This window comes from Palaemon carinicauda, chromosome 19 (assembly GCF_036898095.1).
Source record: "Palaemon carinicauda isolate YSFRI2023 chromosome 19, ASM3689809v2, whole genome shotgun sequence".
Taxonomy (NCBI): Eukaryota; Metazoa; Arthropoda; class Malacostraca; order Decapoda; family Palaemonidae; genus Palaemon; species Palaemon carinicauda.
Genome location: NC_090743.1, coordinates 121,749,640 through 121,774,402, shown reverse-complemented (window position 1 = coordinate 121,774,402; position 24,763 = coordinate 121,749,640). Strand labels below are relative to the sequence as shown.

The 24,763-nt window shown below is 45.0% G+C and overlaps 1 protein-coding gene across 2 annotated transcripts in view; it reads right to left on the bottom strand.

Annotated features, from left to right (window-relative positions):
* Positions 1 to 24,763, bottom strand: part of LOC137658803 (uncharacterized) — a 98,203-nt gene that overhangs the window by 37,672 nt on the left and 35,768 nt on the right. For both annotated transcript variants that reach the window (XM_068393853.1, XM_068393854.1), the window contains exon 4: positions 3,284 to 3,395. In XM_068393853.1, coding sequence (XP_068249954.1) covers positions 3,284 to 3,395 — 112 coding nt within the window. The remainder of the gene's footprint in view (positions 1 to 3,283; positions 3,396 to 24,763) is intronic.

The following is a 24,763-nucleotide window of genomic DNA, read 5'->3' as shown; positions in this document are numbered from 1 at the left end:
CTCCTGACGAGGTTGAGATCTGATGCTCTCCCATTGATCACCTGGCGCTCCCCGGAGGACAGGTGTCCTTGCCAGGAGGAGTAACTCCTCAATAGGAGTAATCAATGAGATGGCTGCAAATCTAGTAGAATGAAGGGGCTACTGTCTTCTTTAGTCTTTCTAATCTGCTAGTGGAAGGAAAGACTATTAGTCTGACGACTAACAGTACTCGTAGGAATACCAGATCTGCATTGGCTAAAGGGATGACTTCTCGAGGTCTTACTCCAATCCTCAGACCATGGCAGATCTTGAAAACCTGACTCAGGGATGCAGAAGGGATGCCCCCGAGTCTGTCTGAAATAGGCCAGTCGTTCAAGTGTCTTGACAGACAAATGTCACTCCTGTGAATCCCGAGTGCAGAAACGGAATAGGCGTTATTAAGTAAAAAAAACGAATCTGCAAATGGCATTACTGGTCATATAGGATGATTTTTAGATCCCTCCTTGAAGACGGAGTAACTGAAATCCGGTGGTAAGCCTCCCTATTTCAGTGTTTGAAGTCCTCAGGTCTGATTGCTCGTCTGACTGAGCCCGTCGAATCACTCCTGAACGAAGTTTGTTGAAAAAACTTGCTCCGGGAAGATAGGTTGAAAACTGTAGTTTGTCTTACCAGAGACTTTTGACAAGAAAGTTGATTGCAGAAGCTCGGAGATTCTGATGAAAAAACATAATCATGCATTGATGACGTAAAGCCTAATCCTTAAGTCCATACGGATGTTCGGATTCGCGTTGATTATAGAGGACTGCCATCACACCTCCACAGGTGGTTGGGTCTGTGATGGTGTGCCAGTATTTGTGGCCAAATTACAGATATTCTGTCCCTGTAGTCAACCTCAGTCAGTGGGTGGGGTTTGCAAATGGCACTTGTTAGTGTAAGCCCTTGCTGGAGAAAAACTCTTCGATCCACTTGGATCACCTGTTCACGAGCTGGAATCCTGTGAACGTCAATCCTCAATAGCCCCGTGAGAGTTTGGTGAGAGGCCCTGTGCGATTCAGCAATAGGATTCGCTGGCTGGATAAATCATGTTCGTTGGACAAGTCATGGTTGAAGAAGCGATGAGTATTCCTAACACGTAGGAGAGATGTCGCAGTCCCTTAGAGGTAAACCTTAACTCAAGGATGAAAAAGGTGTTATCCCTTGAGACGAATGGCCAAAGCTTCGGACTTTGCATTCCCTCTGCTGGCTGAGCTAACTCAGGTTGAGGGAGAGCATCTTTGTCAGCAAGCTGACGAAAATGGTCAAGGTCATGCTCTGGGTTGGCCGTATTTAGCCTTCCCGAAAGAGAACCCTGAGATGGAGGATCGAAGTTATTTTGCACATCTCCTGAAGGAGCCTGGACCAACGGTAACATGATGACAAGGTGTAAAGGAGAGGGTCCATCAAATCTATATTTGCTATAATTAGAAAACCTAAGCATAAGCAAACTCAAACCCCTAGAAAAATTTGGGATGAAAAAGAATAACCCCGAGGCGTTATGTCTTATGAGACTGTCATCCTATGCAGGTGTGACGGGGTGAGGAGATCACAAGAAATCGGAATCCGAAACCGTGTAAGTGATCCTAAGAGTTCTTTAACTCGTGAAGAGGAGAAAATAATCCTGAAGGATTATGTTTCTCGAGTTTTGCTCTGAATCACTGGGGAAAGCGGCAAGAGCAAGTGATTGGAAGACCTCTATTGCAGCAATTGCTGTGTATACCTACAGTATGTTCTACCTTCCTAGTGAGATCTGGGTGGCGTATGGGAGAAAGAGCATACACGACTAACGTAGATCTTGTCGTGCAATTATGAAGATGTCAACTTGTAAGGTAACCATATACCAAATCAAGTGACCCTAAACAAAGGGAGAGAGGGAGCAAGGGAGGCAATTGATTGCTAAAGCTTACAGCACGTCAGCCCACTGGTAATAATAGTAGTAGTCCAATGAACATTCGTGAACACTGACGAGAACTAGTGAGCCAATAAAGAAGATTTCGCATTTGCATGCTCGGGCCCTTAACCGTCTGACTGACGCTTTGTTGTCATATGTACAGTATGCATCGGGAATCCATTTCCGTTCCCCCAGTACTCGAGTGAAAAACAAGTTCCGAGTGGCGAGTGAGGTAATAAGCACCATGGTTGACAAGAGTACTGTACCCCTACCACTATTGGCAAGTGCTGGATTAGATTCCAAGATGAGTGTGTACTAAACTATCTCAACTGTACGACGTGATAAGCATTATCGAAGTAGCACGACCTGAAGAAACCGTAGAAGGATGTCCTGTGTGCTGCCCTTGTCAAGAGCACATCGAAGTAGCGCATACCTGTGTGCTACTGCGGACATGAGTGCTAGTGTTGATGAAGCAGAGCTCACTCTTGCTCAGGACAAAAGTCTAGCATGTGTCGTCTAAATGAGAAGAGTTGAAAAGCAACAGCGTTCGCTTGAGTGCTGTTGAGAATGATGAGTAGAGAAGAAGAGTCTCGCTGGGAAGAGCAATGTGCTTGCCTGCGGTGAGGGTCATAGCCGGTAGTGCTCTATGATCCTCGCCAGAGAAGCTCCCTGTCAAACGAAGTCGGTAATGGCGATCCCAAGAGTCAAGGCCTCAGAGACTCATCGCTGGTTGTCGGCGATTCTACCCACAAGCCAGAAGATTGCTAATCGTCAAAAGAGGAGGACAACTTTGACTCGGAAGGGAAATCTGCGAGCTGAGCAGCGCCATGACACTGAATAGTGTTATTATTCTAGGAGTAGTCACGAGTAGGCCTACAGGCAAGTTGGAAACTCTGTTGCGAACTGCAGACTGGGCACGATCTGGTCTGCGCTCTCTTGTCGTTAGTCCTAAAGTGCGATAGAGAAAAGAAGGGGGATCATGAGAAGAGGATTTTAGGCACTGGAAGTGGTTGCTGGAACTCTAGAACCTGAAAGCGAACTGATGGGCGATCGTGAGAAGCGCAGGAACAAGCTGCAGACTTTGCATTCCCTCCATGGTGCCATCATATAACAAGGGAGTGCATTGTCCTCAGCTAAGAGAAGAGAAGCTGAAGTCGAACTTGCAGGGTACGAAAAGTAAAAGTGACACTAGAACACAGGTGTGTGTGAGAGCAGGGTATCCGGTATTACCCTCCTACCCCTTTCCCCAGCTCCCTTACAGTGAGGTAGTTGCACCTCACCAAAAGTCTTATGGCTAGTCTTCCAGCTTTGCAGAAAGTATATTCCCTAATAAAGAGCAAAAGCGTTTGTATTTAGTGTCGGATCAACTATACTTACTCAAAACAAACACATTTTCCATTATTGCAAACGCTGCTTTCATCAACGTCACATGATTTAACAGTGCCATTCTCCGGGATATAGCAACTTTCCAGTACTTTCTGGTGTGAGGCTGCAATGAGTAGTAAAATAGGTATATTCTACAAATTTCTATGTTCCTCCAACTTGATTTATTAGTTTCTTTGGCTAGATTATCTGCTCAGGACTTAATTCATTCTTAAATCAATTAAGAAGTTTTGTAAAATTAAAAGATTTTAACATAATTTGTATTTTTCTTAACTACACAAACCTGAGTCTTTAAATAGGACTGTAAAACTTCTGCATGAACTGAAAGGGCTATTGAATCTTTAACAAGGTATGTGCAGTACTAAGTGGGAGTATGTGGAGGGAGATGCATCTGCCTAACTGTATCATGCAACTTTGGATTTTTGGCTAAAGGACTGTATAACAAGGAAGAATACAAATTACTTTAAAAATGAGATACTACTGCTAGAGAGTTATTGGGTAATTTGACTAGCCAGATAATACTACACTTGATCCCTCTCTCTGGTTATGGCTCACTTTTCCTTTGCCTGCACAAACACCAAATAGTCTGACTTATTCTTCCCACATTCTCCTGTCCTCACACACCTGACAACACTTGAGATTAACAAATGATTCTTATTGGCTCAGTGGGTTAACTACTGCACTGTAATTGTTCAGTGGCTATTTTCCTCTTGGTAAGAATAGAAGAAACTCAGTAGCTATGGTAAGCAGCTCTTCTAAGAGAAGGACACTCCAAAATCAAATAATTGTTCTCTAGTCTTAGGTAGTCCCATTGCCTCAGTACCATGGTCTTCCACTGTCTTGGGGTAGAGTTCTCTAGCTTGAGGGTACACTCAGGCACACTGTTCTACCTATTTCCTTTCCTCACTGAGCTATTTTTCCTGTTGGAGCCCTTGGGCTTATAGTATCCTGATTTTCCATCTAGGGTTGTAGGTTAGCTAGTAATAATAATACATACATATACTAAGGCACTTCCTCCAATTTTGGGGGGTAGCCGACATCAAACAAATAAAACAAAAAAAAAGGGAACCTATCCTCTCTACGTTCCTCCCAGCCTGACAAGGGACTCAACCGAATTCGGCTGGTACTGCTAGGGTGCCACAGCCCAACCCTCCCCCGTTATGCACCACAGATGAAGATTCATAACGCTGAATCCCCTACTGCTGCTACCTCCGCGGTCATCCAAGGCACCGAAGGAAGCAGCAGGGCCTACCAGAACTGCGTCACAATCGCTCGCCATTCATTCCTATTTCTAGCACGCTCTCTTGCCTCTCTCACATCTATCCTCCTATTACCTAGAGCTTTCTTTACTCCATCCATCCACCCAAACCTTGGCCTTCCTCTTGTACTTCTCCCATCAACTCTTGCATTCATCACCTTCTTTAGCAGACAGCCATTTTCCATTCTCTTAACATGGCCAAACCACCTCAACACATTCATATCCACTCTAGCTGCTACCTCATTTCTTACACCCATTCTCACCCTCACTACTTCGTTCCTAACCCTACCTACTCGAGATACACCAGCCATACTCCATAGACACTTCATCTCGAACAAATTAAATTTCTGTCTCTCCGTCACTTTCATTCCCAACAACTCCAATCCATACATCACAGTTGGTACAATCACTTTCTCATGCAGAACTCTGTTTACATTCATGCCCAACCCTCTATATTCTACTACTCCCTTAACTGCCCCAGACACTTTGCATCCTTCATTCACTCTCTGATGTATATCTGCTTCCACTCCACCATTTGCTGCAACAACAGACCCCAAGTACTTAAACTGATCCACCTCCTCAAGTAACTCTCCATTCAACATGACATTCAACCTCGCACCACCTTCCCTTCTCATACATCTCATAACCTTACTCTTACCCACATTAACTCTTAACTTCCTTCTCTCACACACCCTTCCAAATTCTGTCACTAATCGGCCAAGCTTCTCTTCCGCGTCTGCAACCAGTACAGTATCATCCGCAAACAGCAACTGATTTACCTCCCATTTATGGTCATTCTCGTCTACCAGTTTCACTCCTTGTCCAAGCACTTGAGCATTCACCTCTCTCACCACTCCATCAACATACAAGTTAAACAACCACTGCGACATCACACATCCCTGTCTCAGCCCCACTCTCACCGGAAACCAATCACTCACTTCGTTTCCTATCCTAACACATGCTTTACTACCTTTGTAGAAACTTTTCACTGCTTTCAACTACCTTCCATCAAGTCCATATAACCTCATCACATTCCACATTGCTTCCCTATCAACTCTATCATACGCTTTCTCCAGATCCATAAACGCAACATACACCTCCTTACCTTTTGCTAAATATTTCTCGCATATCTGCTTAACTGTAAAAATCTGATTCATACATTAATAATAATAACAACAATAACAACAATAACAATAATAATAATAATAATAATAATAATGTATAGTTGGGCCCTCCAGGACCGCATGCATCTCAGAGTCAAATATTTGCAGGTGGGACAGATTCAAGCAGGAACTGGGTCTTCATAATGTCCCTTACTAGGAAGGAGCAGAACCCGGTCCCCTTCATAATTCACAAAATGGGAGAGCATGCCCAACTACCTCTCTTCGAAAAAGAGAAAAGTCTTGAAATTTTGACTCAATAACGTCCTCCTCTGATAACAAAGGGCATGTGCACCCAAGCCCTGAGGAGAGGATCAACCAACTACAGAACAAAATTCCAAGGTAAATAAGACTGCTCAAAGTTTCCTCCAAGCATGAACTGTTCCCCATAAGAGGATGGATCCAAACTCTACAAAGGAGCTTCTTCGGCAGAGGAAGATTTTGATCTGAAAGTAGCTCTGACCTGGGAAACACATCATTTCCATCCCACAAAGTAGTGTCTCTGTTGGGACCTATCTGAGAGCTAGGAGAACAAGACACAACTCAATTTAGTGTCACAACAGTGTCCCACAGAAGTTGGCTGCTGGTAAAGTATGTCAGATCTGCAATACAAGGCTGACAAAGTTCTTGGATATTGTCACTGGTGGAGGTCTGCCAATCCTTTCAAGGGCAGTGTATACAATACCCTTTCTTGGCTTAGAATAGTGGTGATCAGTGCTTGAGGGATTGATCACCTGCAACTGGTGCCACAGCTCAGTCTTTGCTTGACAGAACTCTAAGGAATTGTTTTGCGGATGAGCTCCTTTATTCCCTCCTGACAGGGGAAAGCTTCTTTTTAAGGATAAAGACTCTCCTCCTGTTCCAGGCAGTAATGGGAAAGGTGTGCGAAAGTCTTAGCCTCACCTGGCCTATGGAATCAATGTTGGATCCAGGTTGTGACCTTTCACCAGCATCCAAGTAGAAAACTGCCATATCAGGCACACCATCATTTGACTAGTTCCGGAAGAATGAAAATTGGTAATCACCCCAGACGAGGGAGAAGAGCTTCTTAAGGACCAGGGTATTGCTCTTGTGTCACGATAGGATTGATGAATATAGGAGCAATACTTATCATCACTCGACCGATAGCTTCACCTGGACAAACTCGCATGTAATAATCAGCATAAGTTGTATGTCACTCTCTCCTAACGAAGAAAAGTGCTGGTTGTAAGTCTCAAGGCATTTTGCAAGAGGCCTCTGATACAACTACCAATGCTACTTCTAACATCTAAAAAGTTTCTGAAGAAGTGAATTATGGGAATGATAAGCTGGAAGAAGAAAAAAAAAAAAAGAACAAATTCACTCTTCTCTACATCTCTTTCCTGCTACCATGAGTATTTCAAAGATTCAAACTGATAAAAAATCAATGCCCTACCTTTCCGAATTTGCTGATACAAGTATTGTACAAAGAAATTCTCAATCAAACAGCATACACAAATATTCATACTTTGCACTGGAGGGTTAACAAACTTCTCCGATCATAAAAAGATTGAGGGGTAGTTTTGATATGTCTTGGAAAGACCTCTAAGAGGCATTCGAGGTGAACAAAGCTTAACACTAAGGTGGACACAAATTTGAACAGCTGGGGAACTAAAGAGGTACTTTGGAACAACAAAGCCCAACTTCTAGTTTAGTAAGTTGAGTAAAACATCAGAGAATGATAAAAGTATTGTTAGTAATGCATATAGCTATAAACAACAAAATGTGAAAAACAGCTGTTTTGTTATGAACCACCAATCAAAACAGCAACAGCTGATTTAATTGCATTTCAAGTTAGTAAATAATTACCGTAGTTGTTACAAAAGACATTATGAAGAATATGAGTAATATGATATTTTAATTATAAAATAAATTTTTGAATATACTTACCCGGTGAATATATGATAGCTGAGCCTCCGGCGGCTCGACAAAAAAACACACAAAAACTCGCGAGCGATCGCTATGAAGGTTGCGGGTGTGCCCACTAGCGCCAACCATCGGCCAGATACCGCATATACCTGTAAACAGACCCAATTTTTCTCATCCCGCTGGGTCTCTATCGGGGAGGAAGGGGGGGCCTTTAATTTATATATTCACCGGGTAAGTATATTAAAAAATTTATTTTATAATTAAAATATAATTTTTAAATATTTAACTTAGCCGGTGAATATATAATAGCTGATTCACACCCATGGTGGTGGGTAGAGACCAGAGTTAATTAAGTTTACAGCGTATATGCTTAGAGTTTTTGACAGTTATATCATAACAAAACCCAAATATATAAAGGTACCTGGTAAGGAAGTTGACTTAGACGATTACTCTGCCTTATTAGTCTGTCTTCCTCACGAAGCCCAGTGATCCTCTTAGGATGCTGAAAGACTCCCAGGAGCTGAAGTATTAAGGGCTGCAACCCATACAACAGGACCTCATCAAACCCCTAATCTGGGCGCTCTCAAGAAATGACTTTGACCACCCGCCAAATCAACCAGGATGCGAAAGGCTTCTTAGCCTTCCGTACAACCCAAAAAACAATATTAAAAACATTTCAAGAGACAGATTAAAAAGGATATTGGAATTAGGGTAATGTAGTGGTAGAACCCTCACCCACTACTGCACTCGCTGCAACGAATGGACCCAGTGTGTAGCAGTCCTCGTAAAGAGTCTGGACATCTTTTAAGTAAAATGACGCGAACACTGACTTGCTTCTCCAAAAAGTCGCGTCCATAATACTTTGCAGAGATTTATTTTGCTTGAAGGCCACGGAGGTTGCTATAGCTCTAACTTCGTGCGTCTTAACCTTAAGCAAACATCGGTCTTTCTCATTCAAGTGAGAATGAGCTTCTCGTATTAAAAATCTGATAAAATATGACAAAGCATTCTTTGACATAGGCAATGATGGTTTCTTAACTGAGCACCATAATGCCTCAGATTTACCTCGTAATGACTTAGTACGAGCTAAATAGAACTTAAGAGCTCTAACAGGACATAATACTCTTTCCAGTTCGTTGCCTACGATCTCTGATAAGCAAGGAATATCAAAAGATTTAGGCCAAGGACGAGAAGGCTGTTCATTTTTGGCCAGGAAACCAAGTTGAAGTGAACAAGTGGCTTTTTCTGTAGAAAAGCCGATGTTCTTACTGAAGGCATGAAGTTCACTGACCCTTTTAGCCGAAGCCAAGCACACTAGGAAAAGTGTCTTGAGGGTGAGATCCTTCAGGGAGGCTGAATGTAATGGCTCAAACCTGTCTGACATGAGGAACCTTAGGACCACGTCTAAGTTCCATCCAGGAGTTGCCAAACGACGTTCCTTAGAGGTCTCGAAAGACTTAAGGAGATCTTGGAGATCTTTATTGTTGGAAAGATCTAAGCCTCTATGTCGAAAGACCGAAGCCAACATGCTCCTGTAGCCCTTAATCGCGGGAGCTGAAAGGGAGCGAACCTTTCTCAGATGTAAAAGAAAATCTGCGATTTGGGCTACAGAGGTACTGGACGAGGACACAGATGCTGACTTGCACCAGTCTCGAAAGACTTCCCACTTCGACTGGTATACTCTAATGGTGGAAGCTCTCCTCGCTCTTGCAATCGCACTGGCTGCCTCCTTCGAAAAGCCTCGAGCTCTTGAGAGTCTTTCGATAGTCTGAAGGAAGTCAGACGAAGAGCGGGGAGGCTTTGATGGACATTCTTTACGTGGGGCTGACGTAACAGATCTACCCTTAGAGGAAGACTTCTTGGAAAGTCTACCAGCCATTGAAGTACCTCGGTGAACCACTCTCTCGCGGGCCAGAGGGTAGCAACCAACGTCAACCTTGTCCCTTCGTGAGAGGCGAACTTCTGCAGTACCTTGTTGACTATCTTGAATGGTGGGAATGCATATAAGTCCAGAAGAGACCAATCCAGTAGAAACGCGTCTATGTGGATTGCTTCTGTATCTAGGACTGGAGAGCAATAGATTGGTAACCTTTTGGTCAACGAGGAGGCAAAGAGGTCTATGGTGGGTTGACCCCAAGTAGCCCAAAGACTCTTGCCCACGTCCTTGTGGAGGGTCCATTCCGTGGGTATCACCTGACCCCTCCGACTGAGACAGTCTGCCAAGACGTTCAAGTCCCCCTGGATAAATCTCGTCAACAGGGAGATGCCTCGATTTCTTGACCATAAGAGAAGGTCCCTTGCGATCTCGAGCAGCGTGAAGGAGTGTGTGCCTCCTTGCTTGGAGATGTACGCCAAAGCTGTGGTGTTGTCTGAGTTGACCTCTACCACTTAGTTTCGAAGAAGCTTTCGAATATCATCAGGGAGGCTCGGATCCCCGATAGATGGAGGGATTTTGCCACATTCCTCATGAGCCTCGTAAACACGAGAGGAGCAGGACTGAGGCCAAAGCACAGGGCTCGAAACTGGTACCCCATATTCCTGTAAACAAACCTCAGAAACGGTTGGGAATCCGGGTGTATAGGAATGTGGAAGTATGCCTCCTGAAGGTCGAGAGAGACCATCCAGTCGCCTTCCATTAATGCTGTCAAGACAGCCTGTTAGACTTCATCGTGAAGTTTGTCTTGACAATGAACACATTGAGCGCACTTGCCTCTTACGTACTCCTGCAGTGAACATGGCTGCCAGATCATTGGAGCCATCCCTGAGGGACTTGTTCCTGCAGAGAACGTGGCTGTCAGATCATTGGAGCCATCCCTGAAAGCCTTGTTTATGCATGACATAATTGTACAGCAAAACTTCAAACGCTCGAAAAAAAACTCCTAACAGGAGATGGTCTAGCTCTGAAGTCGACCATAAAATCTTGGAGCGTCTCATGGCCAGGCGCCAGGGAGAGTCTATGAGGTTTGAGAAGTCTATCTGGGCAGAGGCAGGAACTCCCAAGCCGAGAACTTCTCCCGTGTCATATCAGACTCTCGCTCTATAAGCCAGCTTAAAAGTAGGGAAAGCAAAGGCTGTCTCCCCCAAACTCCTGGTGATAAACCAGTCGCCTAGCAAACGTAAAGCTCTCTTAGAAGAGCGAGAGAGCACTAGCTTATAAAACAACGGCTTCGAAGTAGCTAGGCCTAGTGTAAACTCTGACGTTTAGGCGAACGAGGAGCAGCAGTTACAAAAAGATCCGGACAAAGATCCTTAAAAATCAGCATGATTTATTTAAAGTCCATAGAGGGCTGAGCAGCTTTAGGCTCCTCTCCGTCTGACAGAGTCCTCAAGGGAATATCAGTAGGAGGGGGATCAGCAACTTCCTCATCTGAAGGAACCTTGTCCGACAATAGCCGAGTCTCAAGCAAGGGAGAGACCTGCCGTGGTGGCAATGCTTGACAAGCAAAGTCCACACGCAAAGGAACAACAGTAGCAGTCAAGGACGCTATGTCATGCAACTGCTTAAAGGACTGACCAGTAACAACAACAGGTGCGGGAGGACGTTCGACGTCAACTCGAGACTGCCTTGACTGCTTAGACTGAGCAGTCAAAACAACTCTTGACTGCGGTGCTTGACGCTCAACGTCAAAACAAGTCAACTATGCTGGTTGGTGAACGTCCTGAACGTCAACAAGAGCAAGCGGCAGCGGCTGAACGTCCACAAGCGGCTGAGAGTCAACACGGGACTGCATCGAGTGAGGCTCTACAAAACACGATTGACGTGACTTTGTAACGTCAATGTCAACAGGACGAGCAAAGGCTCGTTTGGGCGGCTGACGGCCAAGATCTCGATCAGCTAAGCGGCGAGGATCATCGTGAACCTGCTCAACAGAATAGTCCTCCATAAGAGAGGCAAGCTTATTCTGCATGTCTGCCGTACAACCCATTTAGGATCAACGGGAATGGTTGCGGTAAGAGACGAGGGTAACGTCTGTGACTGCAAAACCTTGCCTACAAAAAGACTCTCGGAGCCTGTGTTACGCTTTTGTTTAGGCGGCGAGCAGTCTTCCGATGACTGCATAGGGTCAGAACTGTCCTAATGGCTATAACCAGGACGCTGGACCTGTCCTGAAAGGACTGACTTTCGCTTAAAGGGCCTCGAAACCTTGTTCCACGGTTTCTTATGCGAAAAGCCTTCGGATGACGAGGAGAAAATCGTCTCGCTCGTCTTATGGTAGGGGCGGTGTTGATGAGACACGCCTGAAACCATATAGGGAACGTCTGTTCGCTGATCAAGTCCTCTCGAACCCATAAGTCGTACGACATTACTTCTCCCCTGGGCTTGGGAGCTTGCAAGAGGTCTCGGACTAGGCGAACGACAGGCACGAACAGACGAACCCTCGGTCGCAACACTGATAACACTTTGCGCAATTATCACTTTATCACTAGGATTTTCTGTTTTGGACTTACTTCACTGAAATCGAATTTTTCAACAATTCACATTAGGTATGAATAAAACTGATTTCTACCTGAAGCACGCAATTCTACCCTCATCAAAAGGTTATAATTGCGAAATCAGTCGTATAATGTAAGCACATTAATACAAGCAAAAAACAGTAAACATATATTAAGATAAAAAGATCAGTGGCTGGGAAGGAGACTAAACACTAGTTCATTCAAAACTACGTTTTCAATCTCTCACCGTACAGTGCCTTGGGACGAGAATAAAAACTAAAAACGTTTTATCCTTTCTCCCCGTACAGAGACTAGGGACGAGAGTAAAAAACTGCTCGAGAACAACGTTACTCGCTTGGGACGAGAATAAAGATCGGAACGTTCTCTCTTCCTCTCTCTCTCTCTCCGTCTCTCTCTCTCTCTCTCTCTCTCTCTCTCTCTCTCTCTCTCTCTCTCTCTCTCTCTCTCTTGATTTCGCACCGAAGAGAAGAGCCCACTTACCTTTCGTCAATAAACAGGTTATTTGACCAAAGGAAAAAACTGAAAGGTTTTTCAATTAACAAGTTCCTTTAAAATAGTATTTAAAACATTTAAGTTTGAAAGAAGAATGAACAAAACGTCAGAATCGATTTACTCTTTCTGCAAAGTGAAACCGTGATTCTCTCTCTCTCTATCGTAACGATAGAGCGCAAACTGCGTAGCATAAATAAACTAAACGTTAGTTCATCTTTGAAACAGTACGAAGACTATTCAAAGAAAATCTTTCATATAATATCTACTAAAAAATATTCATTTAGTAAGTTTTAAATCATTTGCTCTGTAAAAGTTATTTACGATTGAAAGGGCTCAACGTTGTTTAACTTCGGTTTCCAAGTTAGGACCGCCTACTCTCGGATTAGAGGAGGAATAGGAAAGGTCGCATATAAACAAATCATTAAAATTTATCTTGATGTTTATTATAAATGGAAAGCTAATCGAAGAGGCCTAATAAAGGCGGTTGAGATATAAAATATATAGAGGAAAATCTATAATTAACCACAACAATTTATAACGTGATAAGATAATTGCTAAAAGCCTAGAACACACTTCCGTACTAAGGGAAGGGTCGGCCATTTAAAAGTCAAAGAAAGTCCAAAAAACAATCCAAAGTCATCAAAAATTAAATCTATCCAAAAACGAGTTCAAGATTTAAGTTGAAGATAAAACACCTGCACTGCGAAAGCTCAAACCAAAAGGAAGTACTTCACCAAATATGTTGAGAAAACTCCAGGTTATACAGCGAGTATTGATACGTCTTTTCGTTAAGGCCGACAGAGAAAAATTGGGTCTGTTTACAGGTATATGCGGTATCTGGCCGATGGTTGGCGCTAGTGGGCACACCCGCAACCTTCATAGCGATCGCTCGCGAGTTTTTGTGTGTTTTTCTGTCGAGCCGCCGGAGGCTCAGCTATTATATATTCACCGGCTAAGTTAAATATTTAAAAACATTATTACATTTCACCCATTTTCACTATGGACTAAAGATCAACAATGAAATACAGTATATTGTTAAACTTATGAAACAATTTGTAGCTGAAGCTGGGAAAGCGAACAATGCTCAAGCTGTTTGGCATCAGAGAACACTGTCCAAAACTGGAGAAAAAGATAAATTAATAGATGGTGCATTCAATTTATAAAAATGCAAACCAAATTGCACAAAAACTACCTAAAGAATGGAAAGATAATGTCAATAGTTTCCTAAGCTTTGAAATCAAGCACTGAAAAGCTAAAAACTATAAAATAATTGTGCATCAGCAACATGGATGAAACACCCATAAACCTCAACAGCAAATAAAATAAAGATAAAGTATATTTACTTAAAATACATACCTCTGTATGGTAAAATAAAAATGATATTTTGATAATAAAATAAATTTTTGAATATACTTACCCGGTGATTATAATAGCTGCAACTCTGTTGCTCGACAGAAAAACTCTAAGGAAAAAATTCGCCAGCGATCGCTACACAGGTAGGGGGTGTACTTCAACAGCGCCATCTGTCGTCCAGATACCCAGTACTCATTGTAAACAAAGAACTCAATTTTCTCCTCGGTCCACTGCGTCTCTATTGGGGAGGAAGGGAGGGTCCTTTAATTTATAATCACCGGGTAAGTATATTCAAAAATTTATTTTATTATCAAAATAACATTTTTCAATATTTAACTTAGCCGGTGATTATAATAGCTGATTCACACCCAGGGGGGTGGGTAGAGACCAGCAAAATATGTTTATATCATTATGAGCTAAGAATTTTTATTTCATTTTAGAAGTTATCAAAATAACAAAAACAAAATAAATAGGTACCTGGTAAGGAAGTCGACTTGAACAATTACTCTGCCTTTTTAAGTACGTCTTCCTTACGGAGCCTCGCGATCCTCTTAGGATGCTGAGCAACCCCTAGGATCTGAAGTATGAAGGGTTGCAACCCATACAACAGGACCTCATCAAAACCTCTAATCTAGGCGCTTCTCAAGAAAAGAATTTGACCACCCGCCAAATCAACCAGGATGCGAAAGGCTTCTTAGCCTTCCGGACAACCCAAAAACAACAATAAAAACATTTCAAGAGAAAGATTAAAAAGGTTATGGAATTAGGGAATTGTAGTGGTTGAGCCCTCACCCACTACTGCACTCGCTGCTACGAATGGTCCCAGAGTGTAGCAGTCCTCGTAAAGAGACTGGACATCCTTAAGATAAAAAGACGCGAACACTGACTTGCTTCTCCAATAGGTTGCGTCCATTATACTTCGCAGAGATCTATTTTGTTTAAAGGCCACGGAAGTTGCGACAGCTCTAACTTCATGTGTCCTTACCTTCAGCAAAGCTTGGTCTTCCTCACTCAGATGTGAATGAGCTTCTCGTATTAACAGTCTGATAAAATAGGATAAAGCATTCTTTGACATAGGCAAAGATGGTTTCTTAACTGAACACCATAAAGCTTCTGACTGGCCTCGTAAAGGTTTAGTTCGTCTTAAATAGAACTTAAGAGCTCTCACAGGGCATAAGACTCTTTCTAGTTCATTTCCAACCATATTCGATAGGCTTGGAATATCGAACGATTTCGGCCAAGGACGAGAAGGTAGCTCGTTTTTGGCTAGAAAACCAAGTTGTAGAGAACATGTAGCCGTTTCAGATGAAAATCCGATGTTCCTGCTGAAGGCGTGAATCTCACTGACTCTTTTAGCTGTGGCTAAGCAAACCAGGAAAAGAGTCTTTAAGGTGAGATCTTTAAGGGAGGCTGATTGTAGCGGCTCGAACCTTTCTGACATGAGGAATCTTAGTACCACGTCTAAATTCCAACCAGGTGTAGCCAAACGACGCTCCTTCGTGGTCTCAAAAGACTTAAGGAGGTCCTGTAGATCTTTATTGTTGGAAAGATCTAAGCCTCTGTGACGGAAGACTGATGCCAACATGCTTCTGTAACCCTTGATAGTGGGAGCTGAAAGAGATCGTTCTTTCCTCAGGTATAAAAGGAAGTCAGCTATTTGAGTTACAGAGGTACTGGTCGAGGATACGGATACTGACTTGCACCAGTTTAGGAAGACTTCCCACTTCGATTGGTAGACTCTAAGGGTGGATGTCCTCCTTGCTCTAGCAATCGCCCTGGCTGCCTCCTTCGAAAAGCCTCTAGCTCTCGAGAGTCTTTCGATAGTCTGAAGGCAGTCAGACGAAGAGCGTGGAGGCCTTGGTGTACCTTCTTTACGTGTGGCTGACGTAGAAGGTCCACCCTTAGAGGAAGAGTTCTGGGAACGTCCACTAGCCATCGAAGTACCTCGGTGAACCATTCTCTCGCGGGCCAGAGGGGAGCAACTAACGTCAACCTTGTCCTTTCGTGAGAGGCGAACTTCTGCAGTACCTTGTTGACAATCTTGAACGGAGGGAATGCATATAGGTCTAGATGTGACCAATCTAGGAGAAAGGCATCTATATGAACTGCTGCTGGGTCCGGGATTGGTGAGCAATATATTGGGAGCCTCTTGGTCATCGAGGTTGCGAAGAGATCTATGGTTGGCTGGCCCCATGTGGCCCAAAGTTTCTTGCACACATCCTTGTGGAGGGTCCATTCTGTTGGAATTATTTGTCCCTTCCGACTGAGACAATCTGCCATGACATTCAAGTTGCCTTGGATGAACCTCGTTACTAGCGAAATGTTTTGACCTTTTGACCAGGTGAGGAGGTCCCTTGCGATCTCGTACAACGTCATAGAGTGGGTCCCTCCTTGCTTGGAGATGTACGCCAAAGCCGTGGTGTTGTCCGAGTTCACCTCCACCACTTTGCCTTGAAGGAGAGACTTGAAGCTTTTCAAGGCCAGATGAACTGCCAGTAGCTCCTTGCAGTTGATATGCATTGTCCTTTGACTCGAGTTCCAAATTCCCGAGCATTCCCGACCGTCTAATGTCGCGCCCCAGCCTATGTCCGATGCGTCCGAGAAGAGAACGTGGTTGGGAGTCTGAACAGCCAGGGGCAGACCCTCTCTGAGGCTGATACTGTCCTTCCACCATGTCAGGCAAGACTTCATCTTCTCGGAAATGGGGATCGAGACCGCTTCTAGCGTCTTGTCCTTTTTCCAGTAAAAAGCTAGGTGATATTGAAGAGGACGGAGGTGTAGTCTTCCTAACGACACGAACTGTTCCAGGGATGATAGGGTCCCTATCAGACTCATCCACTGCCTGACTGAACATCGTTCCTTCTTCAGCATGTTCTGGATGCATAACTGGGCTTGGCTTGTTCTGGGGGCCGACGGAAAAGCCCGAAAAGCTAGACTGTGAATCTCCATCCCTAAATACACAATAGTTTGGGATGGGACCACTTGAGACTTTTCCAAATTGACAAGGAGACCCAATTCCTTGGTCAGATCTAGAGTCCACTTTAGATCCTTCAGACAGCGACGACTGGAAGAAGCTCTTAGAAGCCAGTCGTCCAAATAGAGGGAGGCTCGGATGTCCGCTAAATGAAGGAATTTGGCTACATTCCTCATCAGCCTCGTAAACACAAGAGGAGCTGTGCTTAGGCCAAAGCACAGGGCTTGAAACTGGTAGACAACCTTTTCGTAAACAAATCTCAGAAAAGGTTGGGAGTCTGGGTGGATGGGGACGTGGAAGTATGCGTCCCTTAGGTCTAAAGAGACCATCCAGTCTTCCCTTCTGACCGCTGCTAGAACGGACTTTGTGGTCTCCATGGAGAACGTCTGCTTTGTGACAAAGACATTCAGCGCACTGACGTCTAGCACCGGCCTCCACCCTCCTGTCTTCTTTGACACTAAGAAGAGACGGTTGTAGAAGCCCGGGGTTTGATGGTCCAGGACTTTGACTACCGCTCCCTTTTCTAGTAAGAGAGACACTTCCTGTTTCAATGCTCGTCTCTTGTCTTCCTCTCTGTACCTGGGAGAGAGATCGATGGGAGACGTTGCTAGAGGGGGTTTTCGTACAAACGGGATCTTTTACCCCTCTCTGAGCAACTTCACAGATTGTGCATCTGCGCCTCTCTTCTCCCAGGTCTGCCAGAAGTTCTTGAGTCTGGCTCCCACTGCTGTCTGAAGAAGCTGGCAGTCAGACTCTGCCCTTAAAGGACTTGGTTCCTTTCTTCTTTCCACGTCTCCCTTCGGCACGAGCACCTCCTCTGCTGGAGGCTCTGCCACGAAAGGGCGGAATAAATCGGGACGCTGGAGTGTCCATCCTTGGTCTAGCTGACAAGGTAGGCAAAGGGGTGGCTTTGCGAGCAGAGGACGCAACCAGATCGTGAGTATCCTTCTGTATCAAAGAAGCAGCAATCTCCTTAATCAGGTCCTCTGGAAAGAGGCACTTGGAAAGAGGAGCAAACAGAAGTTCGGATCTTTGGCAAGGTGTAACTCCAGCTGACAGGAAAGAGCAAAGGTTCTCACGCTTCTTGAGGACTCCGGACACGAAAGATGCAGCAAGCTCATTAGATCCGTCACGTACGGCCTTGTCCATGCAGGACATGATGAGCAAGGAAGTCTCCTTCTCTGTCGGAGAGATCTTTCTGCTTAGAGCTCCCAGACACCAGTCTAAAAAGTTGAAGACCTCGAAGGCTCTAAATATACCTTTCAAAAGGTGGTCCAGGTCCGAAGATGACCAGCATATCTTTGAGCGTCTCATGGCTAGCCGGCGGGGAGAGTCTACAAGACTTGAGAAGTCGCCCTGGGCAGAGGCAGGAACTCCCAAGCCGAGAACTTCTCCCGTGGCATACCAGACGCTCGATCTAGAAGAGAGTCAAGCAGGGGGAAACGTAAAGGCTGTCTTCCCTAGACTCTTTTTGGACTGCATCCATTCTCCTATCACTCGTAAAGCTCTCTTGGACGAGCGTGCGAGGACGAGTCTAGTAAAGGCAGGCGTGGATGACGGCATACCTAAAACAAACTCTGACAGAGGAGAGCGCGGAGCCACAGACACAAACTGGTCCGGAAACATCTCTTTGAACAGTGCTAAAACCTTCCTAAAGTCCAAAGAGGGTTGCGTAGACTTAGGCTCGTCAAGATCTGAATGTGGTTCATCTACGTGTGCAGCACCATCGTCATCAGAAAGTCCCTCATCCGAGTATTGAGGAGGAAGCGGCAATGGAGTAGGTAACGGCTGGTTAGCTGAGTCCGGTCGCACGGGTGCATGCGTGACTGAGCCGGACGCAACGTCATGGAACTGTTGCCCAGTCTGTGAGCTGGCAACAACCATAGCAGCGCGGGGACGCACAGCGTCTACTCCAGACTGTCTAGCCTGATGTGGGTGAGCAGTGGCAACCACACTGGGTTGCGGAGGTTGACGCACCGCGTCAAAACAAAACAACTCTGACGGTTGTTGTACCTCACGAACGTCAACGGAAGGCTCCGTGCGTCGCTGAACGTCAACATGCGGCTGGCAGGGCACACTGGAACGCATGGGTGGCGGAACTCTCTCAACTGGAGTGCGCAAGAAGGTCGCCTCAGCGTCCACAGGACGCACAACCGAGCGTGTGGGTGGTTGTAGGCAAGAGGCTGTACTAGCTGGTGCAGCAGCAACCTTCTCCGCACGCAAGTCCTGCATCAGAGACGTTAATTGGGACTGCATGTCTTGCAGCAAAGACCACTTAGGGTCTGCAGGAGCAGGTGCGGCGACAGACGGTGTAACTGTCTGAGGCGGTACCGCTTTGCCTCTCTTAGGAGGTGAGCAGTCATCGGAAGACTGCAGCGAGTCCGAACTGACCCAGTGGCTACAGCTGGGCCGTTGGACTTGCGCGGAAGGGACCGACTTGCGCTTTAATGGTCGTGAGACCTTGGTCCATTGTTTCTTGCGAGAAACACCTTCCGAAGACGAGGAATAAATGGGCTCTCTCGTCTTTGTGCGGCAGGGGCGATCTTGGGAAGATGCGCCCGATACCACGGAGGGAACGTCTGTTCGCTGATTAAAGCCTCTCGAACCCATTGGTCGTACGACATTGCTTCTCCCCTGGACTTGGGAGCTTGCAAGAGGTCCCGGACTAGGAGGACGACAGGCACGAACAGACGAACCCTCAAGCGCAACACTATCCACAACACTATCACTCACTTTAACACTTCCCACTGCACTTTTACACTTCAGCTCCTTGACATCCGCCATGAGCTGGTTACGGTCACTAGCCAGGGACTCAACTCTCTCACCCAGAGCTTGGATGGCATGCATCATATCAGCCATCGAAGGTTCCTGAGTGCCAGAAGGGGGATTAGGAGCAACCACTACAGGGGAAGGAATAGGTTGTGGGGCATGAGGAGAGGAAATGTCAATAGAACGAGAGGAACTTCTCCTAACTCTATCTCTCTCTAGCCTACGTGTATACTTTTGGAATTCGATAAAATCGAATTCCGAAAGCCCAACGCACTCCTCACATCGATCTTCCAATTGACAGGTTTTATCCCGACAATTGGAACAAACAGTGTGAGGGTCGATAGAGGCCTTCGGAAGACGCCTTGAACAGTCCCTAGCATTACACTTCCTAAATTTTGGGACTTGTGAAGGGTCAGCCATTTTGAATTGGTCAAAGGGGAATTCAAAAACTATCCAAAGTCATCAACAAATAATCCGTAATCAAAAAAAGAATGCAAGGATTTTTGAAGAGAAAGCCTGCACAGCGAAAGCTCAAAACTAGAATAGTGTACTTCACCAAATAGTTGTGAAAACAAATCCAGTTAGCAACAGCGAATTAGTAGGTCTTGCCGGTAGCACGACAGAGAGAAAATTGAGTTCTTTGTTTACAATGAGTACTGGGTATCTGGACGACAGATGGCGCTGTTGAAGTACACCCCCTACCTGTGTAGCGATCGCTGGCGAATTTTTTCCTTAGAGTTTTTCTGTCGAGCAACAGAGTTGCAGCTATTATAATCACCGGCTAAGTTAAATATTGAAAAATGATAGTTCAAGTGATAACCATTTTTTTCAGTGAGTTAATTTGGTAGTTTACCTTAATTATATATGGGAGAAGTACAAGAGGAAGGCCAAGGTTTGGGTGGATGGATGGATTGAAGGAAGCTCTGGGTGATAGGAGGATAGATGTGAGAGAGGCAAGAGAGCGTGCTAGAAATAGGAATGAATGGCGAGCGATTGCGACGCAGTTCCGGTAGGCCCTGATGCTGCCTTGGATGACCGCGGAGGTAGCAGCAGTAGGGGAATCAGTGTTATGAAGCTTCATCTGTGGTGGATAACGGAGGAGGGTGGGCTGTGGCACCCTAGCAGTACCAGCCGAACTCGGTTGAGTCCCTTGTTAGACTGGGAGGAACGTAGAGAGGAGAGGTCCCCTTTTCTGTTTCATTAGTTTGATGTTGGCTACCCCCAAAATTGGGGAAGTGCCTTGGTATATGTATGTATGTATATACGGTAATTGCGATCAACTTATAAACGGAAAACAACGCAAGGATCTTTTTATTGGATACTACTACTAGAGAGTTATTGGGTCCTTTTGAATGGCCAGATAGTACTACATTAGATCCCTCTCTCTGGTCATGGCTCATTTTTCCTTTGCCTACACATACACTGAATAGTTTGGCCTATTCTTTCCACATTCTCCTCTGTCCTCTCACCTTACAACACCGAGGTTACTAAATAATTCATCTTTACTCAAGAGGCTAACTACTGCACTGTAACTGTTCAGGGGCTATTTTCCTCTTGGTGAAGGTAAAAGACTTTTTAGCTATGTTAAGCAGCTCTTCTAGGAGGCCACTCCAAAATGAAATCATTGTTCTCTAGTCTTGGGTAGTGTCATTCCCTTTGAACCATGGTCTTCCACTGTCATGGGTTAGAGTTCTCTTGCTTGAGAGTACACTTGGGAAAATTATTCTATCTTATTTCTCTTTAATATTGTTACTGTTCTCCCAATACTTTATTTTGATTGTACATTACTTTTCTTGTGTACTTTATTTTTTCTCGTTTCCTTTCCTCACTAGGCTATTTTTCCCTGTTCAAGCTCTTGGGCTTATACCATTCTGTTTTTCCAGCTAGGGTTGTAGCTTAGCTTGTAATAATAATAATATGTTATTTTTATAATAAAATAAATTTTTGAATATACTTACCCGGTGATTATATAAGCTGCAGCTCTGCTGCTCGACAGAAAACTCTACGTTCAAAATCCGCCAGCGATCGCTAAGCAGGTAGGGGGTGTACATCAACAGCGCCATCTGTCGTGCAGGTACTCAGTACTCAATGTAAACACAGAACTCAATTTTCTCCTCGGTCCACTGGGTCTCTATTGGGGAGGAAGGGAGGGTCCTTTAATATATAATCACCGGGTAAGTATATTCAAAAATTTATTTTATTATAAAAATAACATTTTTCAATATTAAACTTAGCCGGTGATTATATAAGCTGATTCACACCCAGGGGGGTGGGTAGAGACCAGCAATAATTGTTTACATTATTATGAGCTAAGGATTTTTTTATTTCATTTTAGCAGTTATTCAAAATAACAAACATAAAATAAATAAGTACCTGGTAAGGAAGTCGACTTGAACAATTACTCTGCCTTTTAAAGTACGTCTTCCTTACGGAGCCTCGCGATCCTCTTAGGATGCTGAGCGACCCCTAGGAGCTGAAGTATCAAGGGTTGCAACCCATACAACAGGACCTCATCAAAACCTCTAATCTAGGCGCTTCTCAAGAAATGACTTTGACCACCCGCCAAATCAAGTAGGATGCGAAAGGCTTCTTAGCCTTCCGGACAACCCAAAAACAATAATAAAACATTTCAAGAGAAAGATTAAAAAGGTTATGGAATTAGGGAATTGTAGTGGTTGAGCCCTCACCCACTACTGCACTCGTTGCTACGAATGGTCCCAGAGTGTAGCAGTTCTCGTAAAGAGACTGGACATTCTTAAGATAAAAAGACGCGAACACTGACTTGCTTTTCCAATAGGTTGCGTCGATTATACTTTGCAGAGATCTATTTTGTTTAAAGGCCACGGAAGTTGCGACAGCTCTAACTTCGTGTGTCCTTACCTTCAGCAAAGCTTGGTCTTCCTCATTCAGATGGGAATGAGCTTCTCGTATTAACAGTCTGATAAAAAAGGATAAAGCATTCTTTGACATAGGCAAAGATGGTTTCTTAACTGAACACCATAAAGCTTCAAACGGGCCTCGTAAAGGTTTAGTTCGTTTTAAATAGAACTTAAGAGCTCTTACAGGGCATAAGACTCTTTCTACTTCATTTCCAACCATACGATAAGTTTGGAATATCGAACGATATTGGCCAAGGCCGAGAAGGCAGCTCGTTTTTGGCTAGAAAACCAAGTTGTAGAACATGTAGCCGTTTCGGATGAGAATCCGATGTTCTTGCTGAAGGCATGAATCTCACTGACTCTTTTAGCTGTGGCTAAGCATACCAGGAAAAGAGTCTTTAAGGTGAGATCTTTCAGGGAGGCTGATTGTAGCGGTTCGAACCTGTCTGACATAAGGAATCTTAGTACCACGTCTAAATTCCAACCAGGTGTAACCAAACGACGCTCCTTCGTGGTCTCAAAAGACTTAAGGAGGTCCTGTAGATCTTTATTGTTGGAAAGATCTAAGCCTCTGTGACGGAAGACTGATGCCAACATGCTTCTGTAACCCTTGATAGTGGGAGCTGAAAGAGATCGTTCTTTCCTCAGATATAAGAGGAAGTCAGCTATTTGAGTTACAGAGGTACTGGTCGAGGATACGGATACTGACTTGCACCAGTTTCGGAAGATTTCCCACTTCGATTGGTAGACTCTAAGGGTGGATGTTCTCCTTGCTCTAGCAATCGCTCTGGCTGCCTCCTTCGAAAAGCCTCTAGCTCTCGAGAGTCTTTCGATAGTCTGAAGGCAGTCAGACGAAGAGCGTGGAGGCCTTGGTGTACCTTCTTTACGTGTGGCTGACGTAGAAGGTCCACCCTTAGGGGAAGTGTTCTGGGAACGTCTACTAGTCATCGAAGTACCTCGGTGAACCATTCTCTCGCGGGCCAGAGGGAAGCAACTAGCGTCAACCTTGTCCCTTCGTGAGAGGCGAACTTCTGCAGTACCTTGTTGACAATCTTGAACGGAGGGAATGCATATAGATCTAGATGTGACCAATCCAGGAGAAAGGCATCTATATGAACTGCTGCTGGGTCCAGGATTGGTGAGCAAAATATTGGGAGCCTCTTGGTCATCGAGGTTGCGAAGAGATCTATGGTTGGCTGGCCCCAGGTGGCCCAAAGTCTCTTGCATACATCCTTGTGGAGGGTCCATTCTGTTGGAATTATTTGTCCCTTCCGACTGAGACAATCTGCCATGACATTCAAGTTGCCTTGGATGAACCTCGTTACTAGTGATATGTCTAGACCTTTTGACCAGGTGAGGAGGTCCCTTGCGATCTCCTACAACGTCAGAGAGTAGGTCCCTCCTTGCTTGGAGATGTACGCCAAAGCCGTGGTGTTGTCCGAGTTCACCTCCACCACTTTGCCTTGAAGGAGAGACCTGAAGCTTTTCCAGGCCAGACGTACTGCCAGTAGCTCCTTGCAGTTGAAATGCATTGTCCTTTGACTCGAGTTCCATATTCCCGAGCATTCCCGACCGTCTAATGTCGCACCCCAGCCTACGTCCGATGCGTCCGAGAAGAGAACGTGGTTGGGAGTCTGAACAGTCAGGGGAAGACCCTCTCTTAGGTTGATATAGTCCTTTCACCAAGTCAGACAAGACTTTATCTTTCGGAAACCGGGATCGAGACCGATTCTAGCGTCTTGTCCTTTTTCCAGTGAAAAGCTAGATGGTAAAGAAGAGGACGGAGGTGTAGTCTTCCTAGTGACACAAATTGATCCACGGATGACAGCGTCCCTACCAGACTCATCCACAGCCTGACTGAGCAGCGTTCCTTCTTCAGCATCTTCTGGATGGATAGCAGGGCTGGGGGCTGATCGTCTTGTTCAGCAACGTCCTCATCAGATGGTTCCTCATCCGAAACTGATGAGGAAACGGCAACGGAGTGGGCAACGTCTGACTCGCTGAATCCGGTCGCACTGGTGGATGCGTGACGGAGCCGGACGCAATATCATGGAACTGCTGCACAGTCTGTGAACTGTCAACAACCATGGGTGCGCGAGGAAGCACAGCGTCAACCCGAAACTGTCTAGACCGTCTGGGTTGTGCAGTCAACACCCTACCGGGTTGCTGAGGTTGACGCACTGCGTCACAACAAGTCACCTCTGCTGGTTGTTGAACGTCCTGAACGTCAACAACCACCTCCGAGCG